General features: G+C 43.9%; 1 protein-coding gene across 2 annotated transcripts in view; it reads right to left on the minus strand.

Annotated features, from left to right (window-relative positions):
* The window catches only part of LOC147102822 (cAMP-dependent protein kinase type I-alpha regulatory subunit), a 38205-nt gene extending 17643 nt beyond the window's left edge, over positions 1-20562 (minus strand). Inside the window, exons 1-2 of one of the 2 annotated variants that reach the window (XM_085963673.1) lie at positions 20082-20562; positions 705-878 (exon numbers count right to left, since the gene is read on the minus strand). In XM_085963673.1, coding sequence (XP_085819799.1) covers positions 705-878; positions 20082-20252 — 345 coding nt within the window. In that variant the 5' untranslated portion in view covers positions 20253-20562. Of the gene's footprint in view, positions 1-704; positions 879-6101; positions 6184-20081 lie in introns of those variants that run through there. The other variant, XM_085963674.1, reaches the window with a different exon arrangement.
* Positions 20563-25753: the final 5191 nt, after the last annotated feature.

A 25753-nucleotide genomic window follows, 5' to 3' on the forward strand; every position in this document is an offset into this window, starting at 1 on the left:
AAGTAATATCTTCAATGAACCAGCATAATAGAACGCAAGTGTTTTTTATTCTTTGCATTAAAAAATATTCCTTGATGTATTTAAAAGTGGTAAGCATTTTTAATTAAGCACCCAGCCCTCCACCTGAGAGTAACCAGATTTAAAATCACTGAAAATGACTTTAAAAAACAATACTGAACCATTTAATAGTGTAGTTGGTGTACACTAGTCAGTTTCTTAGTAAATTAAATATTTTTTGATATGAAAAAACATTTTAAATGTGCCTCTAAGAAAATGAGCACAATTTGAAAAGCCTTCCCTAACCAGCCCAATCTCACAATTTTGACCTGGGGGCGTGGCCAGTTTTGTCCGCAGGACCTGATCCGGTGAATTTAATTTAAACCAGTGTAAACGTTCGCGGAAAACACAGACGCAAGTAGTTTTGGGCGCAACTCACTTACGTTTAATATTCTCCAATCTTTTGCGCTGGTATGGCAGAGTCCACCCTGATTATGCTGATATTACTAGCTGATACTCTACCCTGTGTCTTGCAATCGAATGTCACAGTTAAGAAGTAATTTCACTGCATGACCAGCGAAAAGGGCGTAATTAGCTAGTGTACAACCTGGAGTAACTATGCACTGGAGAACTGTCTACAATACCAGTGAATTATTTGTCAAGAATTATACTAAACATCCTATAATCTGGACAGGGTATGTTTCTACCTTTCTCACATACGATGCGGCATCCTCCTCCGTGTAAACCTCAGCACTAATTGCCCCACGCCGTCGTCGCCCCTTCACTACCGGGTTCATGGGTGGAGGTGGAGAGATTTCATCTTCACGCGAGTCAGATCGAGAACCCGATTTCTGCTGATTGTGCATCTGTTTGGCCTCCTCCTTTTTGTTTTTAAATGAAGAGGGAAGAAATAAGAAATGTTATTTTCATTTCCAGCACAGGCATACTGGGCCGAATGGCCTCCTTCTGTGCTGTATCATTCTATGATTCTAATAAACAAATAGGTTAAGTGAAAGCAATCAACTAACTAGCATGGTTTGTGCCAAGTCCTTGCCCAATTCTTTTTCCAGTACAGCACGACAACTGTAAACTCAATGCAACATAAACTTTATAAATCATTTGCAAGATACAAAGCTGGATATGAAAAAGAAAAAAAAAACTGCCCATTCTTAATTATTTGAAGGAACTGTGCAACAGCCAGTCTGGTAATTCTGCACAAGAAAATACTAGAATGTTTTCAGGATGTGCAATTTAGGATTCTTCCCAATACTGTTGACTTATGCACAATGAAAAGACTGCTTCCATAGGCAAGCCAATGCTTCCTGCAAACCAAGACTTGACCGTATGTGCAAAGTAACTTGAATAGCACGTCACCAGATGAACCATGAGCCCTCTTTACCACTAAAGTATACATTGAAAATCATTCAGGCTGCACCTCTTGCTCTCTTTAAACTGGTGATAAACACACTGACAAACTATATAACTTGGGTTAAAGACTATAAATTAGGTTTAGTAAGTAGCAAGATTGTATAGAAGCAAATATTCATCATTTTTGAAGCAAAAATGGTCAATTTAAGACAACCTACTTCCACCTCCATAACATTGCCCATCTCCACCCCTGCCTCAGCCCACCTGCTGCTGAAACCCTCATCCATGCTTTTGTTACCTCGAGACTCGACTATTCCAATACCCTCCATAAACTTCAGCTAATCGAAAACCCTGCTGCCCATATCTTATCTCGCACCAAGTCCCGTCCACCCATCACTCATACTCACTGACCTACATTGGCTCCTGGTCCCCTAATGGCTCGATTTTAAAATTCTCATCCAAGCGTTTAAATTCCTCCATGGCCTCACCCCGACCTCTCTGTAACCTCCTCCAGCCCTACAACTCCAAGAACTCTGCGATCCTCCAGCTCTGCCCTTTTGCGCATCTGCGACTTACTTTGTCCCTTTGTTGCTTTGTTACTTTACACTGGTAGCAGTGTCGTCAGCTGTCCATGCCCCAAGCTCTGGAATTTGCTCCCTAAACCTCACCGCCTCTCTCTCTTCCTTGAAGACACTCCTTAAAACCTACCTCTATGACCAAGCTTTTGATCAGCTGTCCTAATGTCTTCTTTGGCTCAGTGTCATTTTTTTTGTCCGATTATACTTCTGTGAAGCGCAGCGAGACGTTTTACTACATTAAATGTGCTTTATAAATTAAAGTTGTTGTTGATTAGATAGCAATGTATTACTTCACTTTCACATGTACAGTAATGTATACACCAAGTCCAATAAAGCAAGTAACGAAGCTCCTTCAGAATGTTCCAACAAAATTATAAGTGATACACGAGCCAAACAATGTGGAATGTTGGCACACACTTGTGTTGTGGAGCTATGCTGTTGAACAATGTGATCTAAAGTATTGGCTAGCATTTTTATTCCCAAGTCCAGGCAATTTCTGACTACAGAACTGTCAATTAAAATCAGAACAAGGACACAATGGCGCCATACCTATTAATGAGCAGTGACACTTAGTGCCTGTGACGGCCATGATATACTAACATTGATACAATATGTGCCTGCCCCACTATATACAAATACAGACCCTCCTTACCCGATTAGTTACGTGTGTACTTCCAGGATATGGCAAAAAGTTTGTGCGCATGTTAACCGTACTTCCTAAATCATAATTTTTACAGCCAAGCATTACATGTCAACATCTATACGATGTCAACATTTGTGTCTGTTAATTCATAATTCAGTATTTGGCTTTAATAGATCATCTGTAATATTAAATCTTGACTGGAAAGGTGAAACCAATTAAATCATTCAAAACACAAATAAGGTTTTCATTAAAACATCAAAAAAGATTCAAAAAGAAAAAGACTTGCATTTACATAGCGCCTTTCACGACCACCAGATGTCCCAAAGCGCTTTACAGCCAATGAAGTACTTTTTGAAGCGTAGTCACTGTTGTAATGTAGGAAACGTGGCAGCCAATTGGCATACAGCATGGTCCCACAAATTAGATAAATGATCAAATAATGTTTAGTGCTGTTGGTCGAGGGACCAATGTTGGCCAGGTCACTAGGAGAACTCCCTTGTTCTTCGAATAGGGACATGGGATCTTTAAGTGCACTTGAGAAAGCAGACAGCATCTCGATTGAACGTCTCATTCGAAAGACTGCACCTCTGACCGTGCAACAGTCCCGCCCACAAACAGCAACGTGATAAGGACCAGATAACCTGGTTTTAGTGGTATTGCTTGAGGGACAAACATTGGCCAGGATATCAGGGAGAACTCCCCTGCTCTTCTTCGAATAGTACCGTGGAATCTTATGTCCACCTGAAAGGGCAGACTGGACCGCGGTTTAACGTCTCCTCCAACAGTGCAGCGCTCCATCAGCATTGCACCAGGAGTGTCAGCCTAGACTTTGAGCTCAAGTCTCTGGAGTGGGGCTTGAACCCACAACCTTCTGGCTCAGAGGCATGTGTGCTGCTAACTGAGCCACACCGGCTAGTCAGTTTTATATATACACACACATCATGATTAAATTTACCCATTGAATGGTCTTTTTTGCATTTAAATAGTTTCACTAAGTTTTTACCTGAAGGCATCAGCTTCTCTGAAAAGTATGGGTTTGAATGTGATATTTTTGCCCAAAGCTGGGACTCCATTTAGAATCATTGAATTTTACAGCACAGAAGTAGGCCACTCAGCCTGTCGTGTTTGTGCTGGCTCTTTGAAAGCTGTCCAATTTAGTCCCACACCCCAGCTTTTCCCCCCCATAACCCTGCAAATTAGTGCTCAAGTACATGTCTAATTGCCTTCTGAAACATTCTATGGAATCTGCTTCCACCACTCGTTCAGGTAGTGCATTCTACATCTTAACAACCCTCTGGAAAAAACATTCTCATTTCCCCTCGAATTCTTTTGCCAATTATTTTAATTCTTTGACCTCTGGTTACTAACCCACTTGCTGGATGAAACAGTTTCTCCCTACTTGCTATACCAAAACCACTCATATTTTTGAATACCTCTGTCTCCCCTTAACTTCCTCTGCTCTAATGAGAACAATCCTAACTTCTCCAATCTCTCCACATAACTGAAGTCTCTCATCCCTGGTATCCTGGTAAACCTCCTCTGTACCCTCTCCAAGGCCTTGACATCCTTCCTAAAGTGTGATGCCCAGAATTGGACAAGATACTCCAGCTGAGGCCTAACCAGTGATTTGTAAAGGTTTAGCATGACTGCCTTGTGTTTAACTGTTTTTGTATTCAATGCCACCTTCCCCCACCCCACCATTTACAAAGCCAAGTATCCCATCACCTTATCAACTTGCCCTGCCACCTTTTGTGAATTTGCACCCCCAGCTCCCTCTGCTCTTGCACCCCCCTCAAAATAGCACCATTTAGATTATACAGCTTCTCCATGTTGTTTCTCCCAAAGTGCATCACTTCGTACTTATCCACATTAAATTGCATCTGCCATGCATTTTCCCATTTCACCAGTCTGTGTGTACTCCAGAAGTCTGCTACTATTCTGCTCACTATTTACTAAGTTGCCAAGTTTTGTAACATCCACAAACTTTGAAATTGTACTCCCTATACCCAAGTCCAGGTCGTTTATATGCACAAATAAAAAGCAATGGTCCCAATACTGACCCCGGGGGGACCCCACTGCATACGTCCCTCCAGTCAGAATAACATCCGTTCACCACTACTCTCTGCCTCCTAACCCTTAGCTAATTATGTACCCAAGTTGCCACCGTCCCATTAATACCATATGCTTCTAATTTCTGAAGAAGTCGGTTATGTGGTACTTCATCAAATGCCTTTTGAAAGTCTATATATACACACACATCTACTGCACTACCTTCATCAAAGAACTCAATCAGGTTAGCCAGACACGATTTGCCTTTAACAAATTCGTGCTGGCTGTCCCTTATTAACCTATGCTTCTCCAAGTGAGAATTAATTTTGTCCTGGACAATGGTCTCTAGTAGTTTTCCTACCACTGATGTTAGACTGACTGGCTTGCTTACCAGGTTTATCCCGCTCCTTTCTAAAAAAAAAAACAGGGGTGTAACATTTGCAATCCACCTATCCTCTAGCACCCCTCCCATATCCAAGGATGTTGGTCTAATTATTTGAAGAAAAGCTAGGACAAATTTCAAATACTTCATTTAGGTATATTTTATATTGGAGTTTTTCAAAACAGGAGAGGATTGGTATGAGTGAGAGAAATGAATGCGCAAGTGAGAAAGGGATTCAAGAGTGAGAAAAAACCACTGTATGGATCTCATACTCGTAGCTTGAAATATTAATATTCTATTAGCTTCAGAAACCATATTAAGGTGAGGCAGACAGAAAGAAAGCAGACAGAATGCCTTTCATGATTCAAAGACTCCTGTTATCACTGGTATTTTAGTTGTAAAATTAAAACATTCTAGCTAGTGATGTCTTTATTATATTATACAAGTTCCAAAGAAACAGAAAATACTTGGAGAAAAATAAAAATCATGGAATCATAAGAGCACAGGAGGCAGCCAATCGGCCCCGTGTGTCTGCGCTGGCTCTTTGAAAGAACAATTAGTCCCACTCCCCAACTCTGCCCATAGCCTTTTCTCTCAAATTTCTCTTTTTAAATGTAAAAATCGCTTTAAAAAAAACAAAAAACCACAAAACATAAAAGAGAGACTTTGGATCCTGTTCAGAACTGGCATGTAAATTCAGGAAATTTGAGAGAGCTGCACTTTTGCATGGGGCAGGGCAGATGGTTTCAGCAGAGATTGTGTAGAATCAGGGTAAAAGATCGAGTGAATTCGGGCGTAATGATCGATTATACTGAAAATTGGCATTACATTGTTTCAGCCCAAGTTTTCAGGAAATTCCAGGCCAATATTCCCTTCAATTGCAGAGGCTAATCATAAAAATGTAACCGTTTGGAACTTCCTGTCTATCACATGAAGTAGCAAATTTGACTTCTCTGAAAATAGAAGCATCACCTCAGTCTAAAAGAATAACAATTTTAATAAGCATTTGGCAAACAAAAAATACATTTCTCCAGATTAGAGATTGTTATATTACACATATAGGAAAGAGTAAAAAAGCACAAACTTTGTTTCAGCCACGGAGAAGCCTGCATCAGTCATATCATTCTATCTTTGTACCAGTCAGGCACACAAGGACATCACTGCATCTTAAGGGAAGAGTAGATAAACATTTGAAGCAAAGGAAAATACAGTGCTACAGAAAAAGCAGGGCAGTGGGATTAATTTGGATTGCTCTTGCAAAAAGCTGGTACAGGCATGAGTGGATTGGTCTTCTTCAGTGCTGTAAATTCAGAGGAATGGAGAGCTTAAAGCCCCAGGCTCTTCGGCATCCACACATTCTTTCACCCCAGTACTTGCAGATATGCCTTCAAGCAAGCGCCTAGGCCCCATGCTCTGAAATTCCTTGCATAGCCCTTTCCTTTCTCCAGCTCCCCTCCTCCTTTGAGATCCTCTTAAAACCCAACTCTTCAACCAAGTTTTTGATCACCCCATCTAATCTTCGATTCTTCTCCCACCACCAATGATATCACCAACAACGTTGGAGACTATGAACAGGGAGATGTCCAAACATTCATATAGTGAACACCGAATAAGGTTTTAATATCCTAAGCAAACAAAATGTATAGCGGATCAGTATAAGCAGTACTCAGTTTTACCTTCTAGAAAGCTAGACATTTAGTGTCAAGCATGCAATAATAATTCCAGAGAATTCTACATTGATTCAGGCTGTCATACAAACTGAATTGGCTCACATCACGTTGTAAAGAAATCTTACAGTAAACTGCTTGCTAAAATTCGGGGAAAGAAGTACATGCATGATATAGAAGTGACCGATTTTTAGGAAGCAATTTACAGGCAAGCTACAAGTTATTAATAAAGGGACATTACAACTTTAAAGGTGCAAAGTTCTTTCAAAATGTACATTTTTTCCCTAAACAAATACAAAAAGCAACATTAAAAAAAAAATCTTTCCACATAATGAGCAGAAATGTCAAATCTTTGCAGCAGGAAAGGAGCCAGCTGGGGGCTTGCCACATCAGCATTTCCTGCTGTTAGCCATCACTTGGTGACGTGCGCAACAGATTTATCTTTGGCCATCTCGAATTGTACTAGCCAGGAATTGGCATTCTTCCTGACCATAGAGCTGCAATTGAATTCATCTGCAATTCTTGTGTTTACATATCACCTTTCAAATCAAAGCATCTAAAACCATATTACACGACAAATTACTTTTAAAAGGAATGAGCGTTACAAGCAGCCCATGTGTCTGCAATGGCTCACAGCCACGAGATGAATGAACACTCAATCAATTTGGTGGACTCCCCGCTTTCTTCAAATAGTGCCATGGGATCTTTTACGCACATCTGAATAGACAGACAGGTCCTCTATTTAATATCGCATCCAAATTCAACATCAGGCTAGCATGACAGGTTGCTGAAGTCATATCCACTACGTACACGTTATAAGCAGACCTACTGCAATCTAAATCAGACAGCGGGTATGGTAGTATAGTTACTTTACTGGACTAGTAATCCAGACACAAGTTCAAATTGGGGAATTTAAATTCAGTTAATTAAATAAATCTGGAATAAAAAGCTAGTATCTTTAATGATGACCATGTAACTACCAGATTGTTGTAAAAACCCATCTCGTTCACTAATGTTCTTTAGGGAAGGAAATCTGCCGTCCTTACCCGGTCTGGCCTATATGTGACTCCAGACCCACAGCAATGTGGTTGACACTTATCTGCCCTCTGAAACGGCCTAGCAAGCCACTCAGTTGTGCCAAACCACTATGAATAAATAGAAGAATAATAATACTGGGCGCGGACGGACCCGGCATCAACCTAGGCATCGGATTCGGGCACAACAAAGGCACGCCCATCCCCGTCAACCCTGTAAAGTCCTCCTCACTAACATCTGGGGACTTGTGCCAAAATCAGGAGAGCTGTCCCACACACTAGTCAAGCAACAGCCTGACAGATTCTGAGAGTATAACTGTCAGCCAACATCCCAGACTCCTCCTGTCCCACCAGCAGCACAGTGGTGTACAGTCAGGAGGGAGTGGTGCTAGCAGTCCTCAACATTGACGCCGGACCCAATGAAGTCGCATGGCATCAAGTCAAACATGGGGAAGGAAACCACCTGCTGATTACCACCTACCGCCCTCCCTCAGCTGATGAATCAGTACTCCTCCATGTTGAACAACACTTGGAAGAAGCACTGAGGGTAGCAATGGCACAGAATGCACTCTGGGTGGGGGACTTCAAAGTCCATCACCAAGAGTGGCTCGGTGGCACCACTACTGACCGAGCTGGCCGAGTCCTGAAGGGCACAGCTGCCAGACTGGGCTTGCGGCAGGTGGTGAGAGAACCAACACGGGGGAAAAACCTACTTGACCTGGTCCACACCAATCGGAGCCGAGGCAGCGGACCCGAGAGGGAGCGAGAGCGGAGCCCGAGGATAAAAGAGCGCGGCAGAGCAAGGCTCGAGAGCCGAGGCAGCGGACCCGAGAGGGAGCGAGAGCGGAGCCCGAGGATAAAAGAGCGCAGCAGAGCAAGGCTCGAGAGCCGAGGCAGCGGACCTGAGAGGGAGAGAGAGCGGAGCCCGAGGATAAAAGAGCGCGGCAGAGCAAGGCTCGAGAGCCGAGGCAGCGGACCTGAGAGGGAGAGAGAGCGGAGCCCGAGGATAAAAGAGCGCGGCAGAGCGAGCCCCGAGAGCGGAGCCTGAGGATATAAAGAGCGCGGCAGAGCGAGCCCAGAGAGCGGAGCCTGAGGATAAAGAGCGCGGCAGAGTGAGGCCGCGGACCTGACAACAAAAACAAGGAGTAACGTCACAGGAAAGCAAGGAAGTGATTGGTTGGTCAGTATTTCTCTCTATCTTGGGCATTGGTTTAAATTAAGAGCTGGGATTAAAAACTAAACGTTCAAAAAGAGGGAGCTGATTGGTGACTGGTAAGTGTTTTTACTTGGCTTTCTTAAAGTTTTAAGTTTTTTCCAGCTAGGTTAGTAAATAGTCTGATAATTAGAGGTATGGCAGGGCAGCTCACACCCATGGAATGCACACTGTGTCATGTGGGATGTCCTGGACGACCACATGTGCAGGAAGTGTCGCCAGCTACAGCAGCTCGAGCACCGGGTTAGAGCTCGAGTGGCGGCTGCAGTCACTGCTGTGCATCCGCGAGGCTGTGAGCTACGTGGATAACACATTTTGGGAGGTGGTCACCCCGCAGCTTAGGAGTGTGCAGGCAGAGAGGGAATGGGTGACCGTCAGACAGAAGAGGAGGTCCAGGCAGGTAGTGCAGGAGTCCCCAGAGCCCATCTTGCACACCAACCAGTATTCGGTACTGAGTACTGGTGAGAGCGATGGTTCTTCTGGGGAGTGCCGCCAGAGCCAAGTCCACAGCACCATGGAAGGTTCAGCTGCACAGCCGGGGGGAAAGAGGAGGGAGAGCAATAGCGATAGGGGATTCAATAGTTAGGGGAGCAGACAGGCGTTTCTGCAACCACAGACGTGACTCCAGGATGGTATGCTGCCTCCCTGGTTCCAGGGTCAAGGATGTCACTGAACGTCTGCAGGGCATTCTGAGGGGTGAGGGTGAACAGCCAGAGATCGTGGTCTCTATCGATACCAACGGCATAGGTAGGAAGAGGGATGAGGTCCTGCAGGCAGAGTTTAGGGAGCTAGGAAAGAGGTTAAAAAGCAGGACCTCAAAAAGGTAGTAATCTCCAGATTACTACCAGTGCCATGTGCTAGTGAGTACAGAAATAGCAAGATAGAGCAGATGAATGCGTGGCTGGAGAGATGGTATAGGAGAGAGGGCTTTAGATTCCTGAGGAATTGGAACCGTTTCTGGGGGAGGTGGGACCTCTACAAGCCAGACGGGTTGCACCTCAACGGGAACGGGACCAATATCCTCGCGGGAGGGTTTGCTAGTGCTGTTGGGGAGGGTTTAAACTAGCTTGGCAGGGAGATGGGAAACTAAAAAGAGTCAATGGGGAGGGAAGAAAAACTGGAATTGGAAAACAAAAACGTAGAAAGTAAATTGGAAGGACAGAGGAATCAAGGGCTAGATAGTAGTCAACAAGGAGGTTTGCCTGTACTAAATGGTACTTCAATGCAAGGAGTATAGCGAACAAGGCAGATGAGCTGAGGGCACAGGTAGATACTTGGGACTATGATATTATAGCTATTACAGAGACGTGGCTGAAAGAGGGGCAGGTATGGCAGCTCAACATTCCTGGTTACAGGATTTTCAGACAGGATAGAGAGGGAGGTAAAAAGGGAGGGGGGTCGCGGTATTGATTAAAGAAACTATTACAGCTGTGAGGAGGGATGATATGTTGGAGGGATCACCAAACAAGGCCATATGGGTCGAATTGAAAAACAAAAAAGGGGCGATCACACTGCTGGGAGTGTAATACAGACCCCCAAACAGTGAGAGGGAGATAGAAGAACAAATATGTAGACAAATTTCTGAGAAGTTCAAAAACAATAGGGCAGTAAAGTAGAGGATTTCAACTACCCCAATATTAACTGGGATAAAATTAGTGTGAAGGGTGTAGAGGATGCGGAATTTCTAAAATGCATCCAGGAGAACTTTTTTAGCCAGTATGTAGCAAGCCCAACAAGGGAGGGGGCGGTTCTGGACTTAGTTTTAGGGAATGAAGCTGGGCAGATAGAAGGTGCATTTTGGTGCTAGTGACCATAATTCTGTTAGATTTAAAAGGTAGTTATGGAAAAGGACATGGATAGACCAGGAATAAAAATTCTAAATTGGGGAAAAGCAAACTTTGCTAAGCTCAGGAGGGGATTTAGCCAGTGAACTGGAAACAGCTACTTGAAGGTAAATCAGTGTCAGAGCAGTGGGAGGCATTCACGGAGGAGATCTGGAGGGTTCAGACCAAATATGTGCACTGAAAAGAAAAAAAGGTGGGACTAACAAATCTAGAGCCCCCTGGATGTCTAGGGACATACAGGGTAGGATAAAGAAAAAAGGGAGGCGTATGACAGATACCAAGGGCTAAATAGGCCAGAATCTTTAGAGGAGTACAGAAAGTGCAGGGGTGCAATTAAAAAGGATATTAGGAAAGCAAAGAGCATGAAAAATTCTTGGCAAGTAAAATCAAGGAAAACCCAAAGATGTTTTATAAATATATTAAGAGTAAGAGGATAACTAAAGAAAGGGTAGGGCCTATTAGAGAGCATGAGGGTAATCTGCGTGTGGAGGCTGGAGACGTCGGTAGGGTTCTTAATGAACACTTTGCCTCTGTTTTCACAAAGGAGGGGGGCGAAGCAGACACTGCTATCAGGGGGGGGGTGGGGGGGGAGTGTGAAATATTAGATGAAATAAACAGTGAGAGGGGAAGTATTAAGGGGTTTAGCAGCTTTAAAAAAGTGGATAAATCCCCAGGCCCGGATGAAATGTATCCCAGGCTGTTAAGCGAAGCAAAAGAGGAAATAGCAGAGACCTTGACCATCATTTTTCAATACTCTCTGGCTTCAGGTGTGGTGCCGGAGGACTGTTAATGTGGTACCCTTGTTTAAAAAGGGAGAAAAAAGGATAGACCGAGCAATTACAGGCCAGTCAGCCTAACCTCGGTGGTGGGAAAATTATTGGAAAGAATTCGGAAGGACAGGATAAATCTTCATTTAGAAAAACACGGATTAATCAAGGATAGTCAGCATGGATTTGTTATGGGAAGATCGTATCTGACAAACTTGATTGAATTTTTTGATGAGGTAACAAGGAGGGTAGTGTGCTTGATGTAGTGTATATGGACTTTAGCAAGGCTTATGATAAGGTTCCACATGGCAGACTGGTCACTAAGTTAAAAGCCCATGGGATCCAATGCAAAGTGTCAAGTTGGATTCAAAACTGGCTCGGAGACAGGAAGCAGAGGGCAATGGTTGATGGGTGTTTTTGTGACTGGAAGGCTGTTTCCAGTGGGGTTCCGCAGGGCTCAGTACTAGGTCCCTTGCTTTTTGTGGTATATATCAATGATCTAGACTTGAATATAGGGGGTATGATTAAGAAGTTTGCAGATGACACTAAAATCGGCCGTGTGGGTGATACTGAAGAAGGAAGCTGTAGACTGCAGGAAGATATCAATAAATTGGTCAGGTGGGCAGAACAGTGGCAAATGGAATTCAATCTTGAGAAGTGTGAGGTAATGCATTTGGGGAGGGCTAACAAGGAAAGGGAATACACATTAAATGGTAGGACACTGAGTAGTGCAGAGGAACAAAGAGACCTTGGCATAGAATACAAGAGCCGGAGGGGGGGGGGGGGGGGGGGGTTATGCTTCAAACTGTAAAAAACACTAGTTAGGCCTCAGCTAGAGTGCAGTTCTGGTCACCACATTACAGGAATGATGTGATTGCACTAGAGAGGGTACAGAGGAGATTTACAAGGATATTGCCAAGAGTAGAGAATCTTAGCTATGAGGAAAGATTGGATAGGCTGGGTCTGTTTTCCTTGGAACAGAGGAGGCTGAGGGGAGACCTTATTGAGGTGTATAAAATTGAGGGGCATAGATATTTCCCTTAGCAGAGGGGTCAAAAACCAGGGGGCACAGATTTAAAGTAATTGGTGGATGGTTGAGAGGGGATTTGAGGGGACATTTCTTCACCCAGAGGGTTGAGGGGGTCTGGAACTCACTGCCTGAAAGGGTGGTAGAGGCAGGAACCCTAACCACATTTAAAAAGTACTTGGATGTGCACTTGGGATGCTCTAACCTGCAGGGCTACGGACCAAGAGCTGGGAAGTGGGATTAGGCAGGATAGCCCTCTGTTGGCCGGCGCAGACACAATGGGCCGAAATGGCCTCCTTCTGTGCTGTAGCTTTCTCTATGATTCTCTCTCTCTATGATCTACTTGTCACGCCTGTCCATGACAATATTGGTAGCAGTGACCACCGCACACTCATTGTGGAGGTGAAGTCCCATCTTCACAATGAGGACACCCTTCATCGTGTTGTGTGGCACTACCACCGTGCTAAATGGGATAGATTCAGAACAGATCTAGCAGCTCAAAACTGAGCATCCATGAGGCACTGTGGGTCGTCAGCAGAATTGTATTCCACCACAATCTGTAACCTCATGGGCCGGCATATCTCTCACTCTACCATTACCATCAAGCCGGGGACCAATCCTGGTTCAATGAATGTAGAAGAGCATGCACCAGGCATACCTAAAAATAATGTGCCAACTTAGTGAAACTACAACACAGGACTGCCTGCATGCTAAACAGTGGAAGCAGCATGTTATAGACAGAGCTAAGCAATCCCACAATCAACAGGTCAGATTAAAGCTCTAGAATCCTGCCACATCCAGTCGTGAATGGTGTTGAACAAATAAACAACTAACAGGAGGAGGAGGCTCCATGAACATTCCCATCCTCAATGATGGCAGAGCCCAACACGCGAGTGCAAGACAAGGTTGAAGCATTTGCAACCATCTTCAGCCAGAAGTGCCAAGTGGATGATCTATCTCAGCCTCCGCCCGAGGTCCCCACCATCACAGAAGCCAATCTTCAGCCAATTTGATTCACTCCACCTGATAAAGGAATGGCTGAGCGCACTGGATACAGCAAAGGCTATGGGCTCCGACAACATCCCGGCTGCAGTGCTGAAGACTTGTGCTCTAGAACTAGCCTTCTAGTACAGCTACAACACTGGCATCTACACGACAAAATGGAAAATTGCTCAGATATGTCCTGTCCACAAAAAGCAGGACAAATCCAATCCAGCCAATTACCGCCCTAAGTCGCTGGCTCAAAATCCTGGAACTTCTCCCTAACAGCACTGTGGGAGTACTTTCACCACAGACTGTGTAAAGTAAAGGATGGTATCAAATTGAAAACAAAGGCATACAATGTTGCCAAGATTGGTGGGAGACCAGAGGATTAAGAAATTTTTAAAAACCAGCAAAGGATGACTAAAAAAAAGATGAATTATGAGAGTAAACTGGCAAGAAACATTAAAACAAGATAGTAAGAGCTTCTACAGGTATATAAAAAGGAAGAGGGTAGCTAAAGTTAACATTGGTCCATTAGAGGATGAGACTGGGGAATTAATAATGGGGAACAGGGAAATGGCAGAGACTTTGAACCAATATTTTGTATCTGTCTTCACGGTAGAAGACACTAACAACATCCCAATAATGGATAATCAAGGGGCCACCGGGAGGGGGGAACTAAAGACAATCACTAAGGAAATCGTACTTGGTAAAATAATGGGACTAAAAGATGACAAATCCCCTGGACCAGATGGCCTGCATCCCAGGGTCTTAAAAGAAGTGGCTGCAGAGATAGTGGATGCATTGGTTGCAATATACCAAAATTCCCTGGATTCTGGAGAGGTCCCAGCGGATTGGAAAACCGCAAATGTAACACCCCTTTTTAAGAAAGGAGGGAGACAGAAAGCAGGAAACTATAGACCAGTTGGGAAAATGCTGGAGTCCTTCATTAAGGAAGCAGTAGCAGGGCATTTGGAAATCATAATGCAGTCAAGCAGAGTCAGCATGGTTTTATGAAAGGGAAATCATGTTTAACAAGCTTGCTGGAGTTCTTTGAGGAGGTAACGAGCAGGGTGGACAAAGGTGAACCAGTGGATGTGGTGTATTTATATTTCCAGAAGGCATTCGATAAGATGCCACATAAAAGGTTACTGCATAAGATAAGAGCTCACGGAATTGGGGGTAATATATTAGCATGGATAGAGAATTGGCTAACTAACAGAAAGCTGAGAGTCGGGATAAATGGGTCATTTTCCGGTTGGCAAACGGTAACTAGTGGGGTGCCACAGGGATCGGTGCTGGGGCCTCAATTATCGACAACTACATTAATGACTTGGATGAAGGGACCGAGTGTAATGTAGCCAAGTTTGCAGATGACACAAAGATGGGTGGGAAAGCAAGTTGTGCAGAGGACTCAAAGAACCTGCAAAGGGATATAGACAGGTTAAGTGAGTGGGCAAACGTTTGGCAGATGAAGTATGATGTGGGAAAGTGCAAGGTTATCCACTTTGGCAGGAAAAATAAAGCAAGCTATTATTTAAATGGAGAGAGATTACAAAATGCTACAGTTCAGAGGGACCTGGGGGTCCTTGTACATGAAACACAAAAAGTTAGCATGCAAGTACAGCGAGTAATCAAAGAGGCAAATGGAATGTTGGCCTTTATTTCAATGGGGTTGGCGTATAAAAGCAGGGAAGTCCTGCTACAACTGTACAGGGTATTGGTGAGACCACACCTTGAGTACTGCGTACAGTTTTGGTCTCCTTATTTAAGGTAGGATATACTTGCATTGGAAGCAGTACAGAGACGATTCACTAGGTTAATTCCAGAGCTGAGGGGGTTGACTTATGAAGATAGGTTGAGCAAGTTGGGCCTATACTCATTGGAATTTAGAAGAATGAGAGGTGATCTTATTGAAACATGTAAGATGCTGAGGGGGCACGACAAGGTAGATGCAGAGAGGATGTTTCCCCTTGTGGGGAAATCTAGAACGCGGGGCCACAGTTTGACAATAAAAGGATCGCCCTTTTAGAACTGAGATGAGGAGGAATTTCTTTTCTCAGAGGGTCATAAATCTGTGGAACTCTCTGCCCCAGAGAGCTGTGGAGGCTGGGTCATTAAATACATTTAAGGTGGAGATAGACAAATTTTTGCAAGATAAGGGAGTGAAGGGTTATGGGGAGCGGGCAGGGAAGTGGCTTTGAGCCCAAGATCAGCCATGATCTTATTGAATGGCGGAGCACGTTCAAGGGGCCAAGTGGCCTATTCCTGCTCCTATTTCTTATGTTCTTATGGACTGCAGCGGCTCAAGAAGGCAGCTCACCACCACCTTCTCAAGGGCAATTAGGGATGGGCAATAAATGCTGGCCTTGCCAGCAATGCCCACATCCCGTGAATAATTTAAAAAATAGCAAGGGGTACACAACCCACCCCATCACTCTTGAGAAGGTGGAATTTCTCCTCAGGAAAATTTTTTTAAAAGCCTACACGGCTTAGAAAGGACCAAAGCACACGAGGTTGAAACTAATCTTTCCCATCACTTTCTTCCCACTAAGAATATTGTTACTCACTTATGTCTCCTATCAAAAAAAAGTCAGATGAGCCATAATGCTCCATAAGATTTAGGGGAAAGTGCGACAAGTAGCACTTTGGTTATATTTAAGGCCATCCCTTTTTATTTAAAGGAATTGTTAACAATTGCGACAAAGTTTCTAGTCTGACATTCTACAGGCAATGCCTGTGTGCCTTCAGGCATTTAGAAGAACACAAACAACTAGGAAACAGCAAGAAATGGTAGTTCAGTCCAAATGAAAGCCTACACTCGGGATTGGTTTTCCAAACTAGCGTCATCATCTCTGCCCCACCCTGATCCAGTCAGCACCATTCGCTCATCCTAATCTCTCTTCCACAAATTGCTGTGCAAGAATTTTTACACCAATTCAAATGGGAAACAATTTGAATTTGGTGAAAAATCTTTATACAGAGTAGCCAAATCATGCTGATTTGGTGTGTATTGTGACAATGCAGGCTCTATTATACTTATTCATGCACAAGCCAAAATTCAGCTCTCATAGGAAGTGCATGCCTGCCTATGAATCAAAATTTAACCATGTATTTAAAGTATCTGGGACAATGAACCTCTGGGTGAACAATAAATCCTCTGCCATCAAGATGTACACCAGGAAATAGTACAGGACATCACCATAAATCTCTGATCACTCAGACAGTAAACAACACATGCCATACCTTTAGCTCAGACTAAAACTACAACTTTAATGTTTATTAAGATTCAATAGAAGCAAAATAGGACAAATTTAGGTAAATTATACAGTACTTCACTTAACTTACGATATCTATTCCAAAATAAGAGCTCTAAAAGACTTAGCAGCTCTCTAACAGTAGAACATGATGCACAATGAGAAGCTATGTCTGTGCGCGCAGGTGAGAGAACAGGTATAATCAGTATCATCCCGTTGGCTTAGGGTTCAACAGTCATTCCTCTCTGACAGTTTATTCCATAAGTTTCCAATTCAGTGGAGAAATTCTGCATTCGCTCAGTTTCTTAACTGTCTCCCATGACTTTTTTCCTGGTCCCTCAAATTTTTAAATATTTTTCTTTAATATCAGAATACCTGTATCCAAATCAGTATTCCTTTCTAAACAACTTTTATTAAGAAAAAGTATACCACTTCTCGGACACCATTTCCTCACTGAAGAAATGTGCAGTACCAACTGCAAGTTGTTAATTTTAGTTCTTTATTAGAATGCCAGTAAAATCACATGCATATCACAGGAATCTGGTCAGACTTTCCCTCATAAACCAGTGATTGGGAGGGGGGAAAAGATAATGAATTTTATATCTCAAATTTTCATTCACAACCCCACTAGTTGATAGTCATGGAGCTATTGCAGCACAAAATGAAAGATAAATGGAAGTAGTACTGACACCCAACATAATACCGTATAATAATCCTCATTTCACTGAAACCTTTACAAAATTCATGTACAGAATGCTTTTTAAAAGAAAGTGTTTACATAATGCCATCATGGTGGTTTTCCAAGTGAGTTTTGCAAGTTATCCAGATCAGTGAAATATGGAAAAGGATCATATGTAATTTTTAAATTTTCTTTTAAATACTTATTTTCAAAATTTGAAAGTCATTAAGTCAGAACCTGTATTTTTGTGTTAGAAAGGAAATGAAAGAAGGATGAGTTTTAGAATTTAGGTTTCACTGCTTAAACTCAACAGCACAAGTTTAAACTAAATGCCATGATCCAAATCAATCAAATTCTGATCCACTTTTGCCAATGAAAACACTACTTCATTTCACGAGCATAACTACACATTGTATAAAGATTAATAAACAAATCATTCCAATCCCTTCAAAATCACTTATGTTTGTTCAGTGCCAATACTGCATTATATTAAGTTTGAAGATTAATATAAAGGGGAACAAAACATAGTATTTCCAAAGTTCAACCTGTGTCTTACAAAAGGCTGAAATATTGTACTGCATTTGTAGTTTGATGACTTCTAAAACATTAACGTTTCAGTAATTATTGAATTTTCCAATTTCACCTTAACCCAATAGAGAAATAGAAAAGAAAGTTGTTACCATTTTGAAATGACAAAAGGGTACTGTAAGTAAATATAGTAACAGTAAACCACATACAAGATAAACAGAAAAGAGATTGCTAAATCCCAATTCCAAAAAAGTCAATAAATTACACTTTGTTGGAGAGATAATTACAACAACATGAATTTATATAGCACCTTTAATGTAGTAAAACATCCCACGGCATCTCAGTGGAATTAGACAGAAAGTGACAGAATGAAAGGAGGAGATATTAGGACAGGTGACTAAAGCTTGGTTAAAGAGGTAGGTTCTAAGGAGCGTTCAAAAAGAGAGGTGTTGAGGCAGAGACAATTAGGGAGGGAATACCAGAGCTTAGGGCCTCAACGGCTGAAGGCACGGTCACAAATGGTGGGGTAAAGGAAGTGGGGGATGCACAAGGGGCCAGAATTGGAGGAACGCTGAGTTCCGAGAAGATTGTAGGGCTGGAGGGTGTTAGAGATAGGGTGGGGGGCAAGGCCATGAGGGACTTGAACATGAGGATGAGAACTTTAAAAAAATCGAGGCGCTGGTGCACCAGGAGCCAATGTAGGTCAGTGAGCACAGAGGTGATGGTGAACGGGACTTGGTGAGAGTTAGGATACAGGCAGCAGAGTTCTGGATGAGCTCAAGTTTATGGCGGGTGGAAGACAAGCCAGGAGAGCCTTGGAATAGTAGAGTCTGGAGGTAACAAAGACATGTTTAAAGGTTTCAGCAGCAACTGGGCTGAGGAAGGGGCTGAGACACGCAATGTTACGGAGGTGGAAGTAGGCGCTCTCTAATGGAGAGAATAGGAGATCGGAAGTTCAACACAGGGTCATCTAGGACGCCAAAGTTGCAAACAATCTGGTTCAGCCTGAGGCAGTGGCCAGGGAGGTGGGTGGCCAATTGGCAGCTAGGGTTTGTGGTGGGGCCAGAAAAAAATGGCTTCAGTCTTCCCAATGTTTAATTGGAGGGAATTTTGGCTCATCCGGGACTGGATGTTCGACAAGCCATCTGACAACACAGAGGTAGTGGAGGGGTCGAGAGGTAGAGCTGTGTCATCAGCATACATGTAAAACCGGATGTTAGTAATGTCTTTGGATGGTGTCGCCAAGGGGCAGCATGTAAATGTGAAATAGGAGGGGGCCAAGGATAGATTCTTGGGGGGACTCCACAGGTAACAGTGCAGGGCAGGAAGAGAAGTCACTGCAGGAGATACTCTGGCTATGACTGGATAGGCACGATTACATAAATAACTGCAGTATATTACTTCATTACAATCCTGTTAAATCACAAGATAGTGGTTTTACTATACGTATACTACAAATCAGGATTTACATAAACAGTCCTGACATTCAATGTCTTTCACCAATAGCCCTCGAGCGCAATGTTCCATTGATCTCTGAAGCAAGGCTGTGGTCGCTACGACACACCAATTGGCGATCCAGACATGGGTAATGGATTACACAATGCATAGTACTTTTGCACTTAGCTAGATAGCAGGCGATTTTTGTTCCCGAAAAAAACAGAAGGGGCAGTCTTTTTGCATGATTCTTTTTTGAATGTGCGGGTACTCGCCTTCTCGAATTTGTTCAGGATGCAGGCCTACCATTTTGTGACCATCACTGGGCTTAGTGTTCATGATGTAGCGAGCACTTACATCCTGTTTTACTCTGTCTTTGTTTCTGGTCCATAAACTGGCTCAACAATGTATGCACCAAGGTAAACAAGACACCTTTTAACGTCTGCATTAAAATTGCATGATCAGGTTCTCCATCAACCACCCCCACGACATTACTGACTCGCTACACACCCAAGGCGATAGGTTAAATTGTCAAATGTTTCACCCACCACCCAACCCAACCCAATATAAACAAGGACACTTTTCCCCCCCCCCTTGAGAAAATGAAGCCCACTTGCCCTCCTAACTCACTTTCTCGAGTTTCTCGAAGTACTCCCTGAGGTAGGTGATGGGTTTCTCGGGCCTGGCGATGCAGAGCTGGACGATGCAGTCCTTGAGGAGCTGCTGGATGTTGTGTTTGTGGACATACTGCTCGCATTCTCGCAGGCTGCGCTCTTCTTCCCCGCTCCCCGCGGCCGCCATCTTAGCACCGAGCTGGCTTGGCTGACTGACTCGCACACCGAGGACTACGGCGAGCTTTACTCGGCGCCCAGCCGCCCGAAACACAGCTCGGCGAGTCTTCCTTCGTCCGTCCGGCTGGCTGGCTGACTGAAAAGACGGGGGTCTGTTTGTGCGACTGGACAGGAGAGGAAAGGGGGTGGGGGGGGGGGGACGAGTGCTTGCAGTCACCGTCACTGTCACCTCTCACCGGAAACCAGCCGCGCCGACTGACGTCAATCCGCCTCGCTCTCGGCAGCGCCACCCCAGCCGCCAGCAGGGGGAGGGGAGGAAGCGCAGGCTGGCGCTGCACGGAACCTTGTACACGTACGCTGCATGCTTATCACCACTACATACACACATAACTGTGCACCACATGCAGCATGCACATTTATGCACACACCATATATGCATTCCTGCGATGGCTGATACCTGGATGGCAGGTATGACGTATGAGGAGAGATTGGGTCGATTGGGCTTGTACTCGCTGGAGTTTAGAAGAATGAGGGGATCTCATTGAAACTTATAAAATTCTGACAGGACTGGACAGACTAGATGCAGGAAGGATGTTCCCAATGGCGAGGGAGTCCAGAACCAGGGGTCACAGCCTAAGGATAAAGGGTATGCCATTTAGGACAGAAATGAGGAGGAATTTCTTCACCCAGAGCGTGGTGAACCTGTGGAATTCTCTACCACAGAAGGCAGTAGAGGCCAATTCATTAAATATATTCAAGAAGGAGTTGGATATATTTCTTAAGGCTAAAGGGATCAAGGGGTATGGGGAAAAAGCAGGGACCGGGTACTGAATTTGGATGAAGGCCAGGATTGGGAACTCAACATCCAGGGGTATTCGATATTCAGGAAAGATAGGCAAAAAGGAAAGGGAGGTGGGGTAGCATTACTGGTTAAAGAAGGGATTAACACAATTGTAATGAAGGATATTAGCTCTGATGAGGTGGAATCTGTATGGGTAGAATTGAGAAATACTAAGGGGAAAAAAACGTTAGTGGGAGTGGTTTATAGACCATCAAACAGTAAGGCAGAGGTTGGGGATGGCATTAAAAGGGAAGCGTGCAATAAGGGCACAGCAGTCATCATGGGTGACTTTAATCTACATATAGATTGGGCCAACCAAATTAGTAACAATACTGTGGAGAAGAAATTCCTGGAGTGTTTACGGGATGGTTTCCTGGACCAATATGTCGAGGAACCAACCAGAGATCAGGCCATCTTAGACTGGGTATTATGTAACGAGAAAGGATTAATTAGCAATCTTGTTGTACGAGGCCCCTTGGGTCGGAGTGATCATATTATGATCGAATTCTTCATTAAGATGGAGAATGAAGTAGTTGACTCGGAGACTAGGGTCCTCAATTTAAATAAAGGAAACTACGATGGTCTGAGGAGCGAGTTGGGTAGGATTGATTGGGGAATGGCATTCAAAGGGTTGACGGTGGATAGGCAATGGCAAACATTCAAAGACCGAATGGATGAACTACAGAATTTGTTCATCCCAGTTTGGCATAAAAATAAAACAAAAAAGGTGACCCAACCGTGGCTAACAAGGGAAATTAGGGATAGGCTAAGGTCCAAGGAGAGGGCATATAAATTGGCCAGAAAAAGCAATAATCCTGAGGACTGGGAGCAGTTTAGGATTCAACAAAGGAGGACAAAGGGATTAATTAAGAAAGGGAAAATAGAATATGAGAGTAAGCTTGCAGGGAACATAAAAACTGACTGTAAAAGCTTTTATAGATATGTGAAGAGAAAAAGATTGGTGAAGTCAAGCGTAGGTCCCTTGCAGTCAGAATCGGGGGAATTTATAATGGGGAACAAAGAAATGGCAGGCCAACTAAATACATATTTTGGTTCTGTCTTCACAAAGGAGGACACAAATAACCTCCCAGAGATGCTGGGGAACATAGGGTCTGATGAAAGGGTGGAACTGAAAGAAACCAGTATTTGTAGGGAAATGGTGTTAGGAAAATTGATGGGACTGAAGGCCGATAAATCCCCAGGGCCTGATAATCTACATCCCAGGGTACTTAAGGAAGTGGCCCTAGAAATAGTAGATGCATTGCTGGTCATCTTCCAGAACTCGATAGACTCTGGAACGGTACCCATGGATTGGCGGGTAGCTAATGTTACCCCACTATTCAAAAAAGGTGGTAGAGAAAAGGCGGGGAATTATAGACCGGTAAGCTTGACATCGGTAGTGGGGAAAATGCTAGAGTCCATTACAAAAGATGTAATAGCAGAGCACTTGGAAAGCAGTGACTGGATCGGACAAAGTCAACATGGATTTACAAAAGGTAAATCATGCTTGACTAATCTACTGGAATTTTTTGAGGATGTAACTGGTAAAATAGATAAGGGAGAACCAGTGGATGTGGTGTATTTGGACTTTCAGAAGGCTTTCGATAAGGTCCCGCATAAGGGATTAGCGTGCAAAATGAAGGCAGATGGGATTGGGGGCAAGGTATTGACTTGGATAGAGAACTGGTTGGCGGACAGAAAGCAAAAAGTTGGAATAAACGGGTCGTTTTCCGAGTGGCAGGCAGTGACTAGTGGGGTACCGCAAGGATCGGTCCTAGGACCCCAGCTGTTCACAATATATATTAATGATCTGGACAAGGGAATTGGATGTAATATCTCCAAATTTGCAGATGACACAAAGCTGGGTGGGAGGGTATGCTGTGAGGAGGATGTCGTGAAACTCCAGTACGATTTGGACAGGTTGGGTGATTGGGCAGAAACATGGCAAATGCACTATAATGTGAATAAATGTGAGGTTATCCACTTTGGTGACAAAAACAGGAAGGCAGATTATTATTTGAATGGCAATAGATTAGGAGAAGGGGAAGTGCAAAGAGACCTGGGTGTTCTTGTGCACCAGTCGCTGAAGGTAAGCATGCAGGTGCAGCAGGCGGTTAAGAAGGCAAATGGTATGTTGGCCTTCGTAGCAAGAGGGTTTGAGTACAAGAACAAGGATGTCTTGCAGCAGTTGTACAGGGCCTTGGTGAGACCACACCTTGAGTATTGTGTGCAGTTTTGGTCGCCTTACCTGAGGAAGGACGTTCTTGCCATGGAAGGAGTGCAGCGAAGATTCACCAGGCTGATACCTGGGATGGCAGGAATGACGTATGAGGAGCAATTGTGTCGATTGGGCTTATACTCACTGGAGTTTAGAAGATTGAGAGGGGATCTCATCGAAACCTATAAAATTCTGTCAGGCCTGGACAGACTAGATGCAGGAAGGATGTTTCTGATGGCCGGGGAGCCCAGAACCAGGGGTCATAGTCTAAGGATAAGGGGTAAGCCATTTAGCACTGAAATGAGGAGGAATTTCTTCACCCAGAGAGTGGTGAACCTGTGGAATTCTCTGCCACAGAGGGCGGTGGAGGCCAGTTCATTAAGTATATTCAAGAAAGAGTTGGATATATTTCTTAAGGCTAAAGGGATCAAGGGATATGGGGAGAAGGCAGGGACAGGGTACTGAATTTGGATGATCAGCCATGATCTCATTGAATGGCGGAGCAGGCTCGAGGGGCCGAATGGCCTACTCCTGCTCCTATCTTCTATGTTTCTATTCCACACATCTATGAACTCACAAACACACACACACACATATAACTGGGCACCACATGCAGCATGCACATTTATGCACACACACCATATATGCATTCCACACATCTGTGAACTCTCAACAGCTGCACACTCAGCATATATGCATACACTACATAATAAGTGGCCTAGGCAGTGTAGATAGAGAGAAAATGTACCCATTGGCGGAAGGGTCGAGGACCAGAGGGCACAGATTTAAGGTGATTGTCAGATGATCCAAAGGCAGCATGAGGAAAAAACTGTAATACAAAAAGCAAAATGCTACGGATGCTGGAAATCTGAAATCAAAACAGAAAATGCTGGAAATGTTCAGTGGGTCAGGCAGCATCTGTGGAGCGAACTGGTTCTGATGAAACGTTAACTCTGTTTTTCTCTCCACAGATGCTGCCTGACCTGCTGAGCATTTCCAGCATTACCTGTTTTTAGATGAGGAAAAACTTTTTTACGCAGCGGGTGGTTAGGATCTGGAATGCACTGCCTGAAAGAGTGGTGGAGGCAGATTTAATCATGGCTTTTAAAAGGGAATTGGATAAGTACCCGAAGGAAAAAAATTTGCAGGGCTATGGGGAAAGGGCGGGGGAGTGGGGCTCGCTGAAGGGCTCTTGCAGAGAGCCAGCATAGGCTCGACAGGCCGAATGGCCGCCTTCCGTGCTGTAACCATTCTATGATTCTACATAAACATACATTTCACGTACATACCTGCACTACAAATACATATGTATATAAAAAAAAGACTTGCATTTAAATAGTGCCTTTCAACATTTGTGTCTGTTAATTCATAATTCAAAATTTGGCTTTCATACATCTATAATATATCTTGGCTAGAAAGGTGAAACCAATCAAATCATTCAAAATGCTTTGAAAAAAGTATGTTCACTTCCTCCCGCCCAACTCAGTACCTGAAAAATCTGATATCTTAATAAGGTTTTCACTAAAACAGCAAAAAAATTTAGGCGAGAAAGAAAGTCTTGCATTTATATAGCGCCTTTCACAACCACCGGACGTCCAAAAGCGCTTTACAGCCGATGAAATACTTTTTGACGTGTAGTCACTGTTGTAATGTAAGAAACACGGCAGCCAATTTGCACACAGCAAGCTCCCATAAACAGCAATGTGATAATAATCAGATAACCTGTTTTAGTGATGTTGATTGAGGGATAAACATTGGCCAGGACACCGGGGATAACTCCCCTGCTCTTCTTCAAAATAATGCCATGGAATCTTTTACGTCCAGCTGAGAGGGCAGACGGGGCCTCGGTTTAACATCTCATCCAAAAGACAGCACCTCCGACAGTGCAGCGCTCCCTCAGTAGGGCACTAGGAGTGTCACCCGAGATTTTTGAGTTTAAATGTCTGGAATGGGACTTAAACTCACAGCCTGCTGATTTAGAGGCAAGGGTGCTACCAACTGAGCCACGACTGACCTCAGAGCATACGTACAAATTCACAGAGATAACTTAGGGTTTCAACTATTACACACACATACTATACTATATAGGTATTCAACCACTCCCTCATCTCCAGTTTTGCTGCTCTTGTCCCCAGCAAAGCCTTTACTCTCTCACATCCTACTCCTTTTCCCTGGAATGGCCACCATCTTCGCTCCCTCAACTCCAAGGGGCACAGACTAAAGTGTATCTGACGCACAACTGTTTTATTTAGCCATCATCAGATCTGGCTAGACTACATTAAGTGCTACCGGGCCTCTCCTCTGCCAAAACCACCAACTGCTCCAAGATAATTCCGGAGAGCAATGAAACCCCCTGACTTCTTCACTATCAAGTATCTCTTTAAACCCCTCTCCCCTACCTCCAAACCCTCACCTCCAACCACAGCAGCAAAGAACTTATGGACCTTCCTAG

The sequence above is a fragment of the Somniosus microcephalus genome, chromosome 21 (assembly GCF_052327205.1).
Source record: "Somniosus microcephalus isolate GS21.2 chromosome 21, FLI_Smic_1.0, whole genome shotgun sequence".
Taxonomy (NCBI): Eukaryota; Metazoa; Chordata; class Chondrichthyes; order Squaliformes; family Somniosidae; genus Somniosus; species Somniosus microcephalus.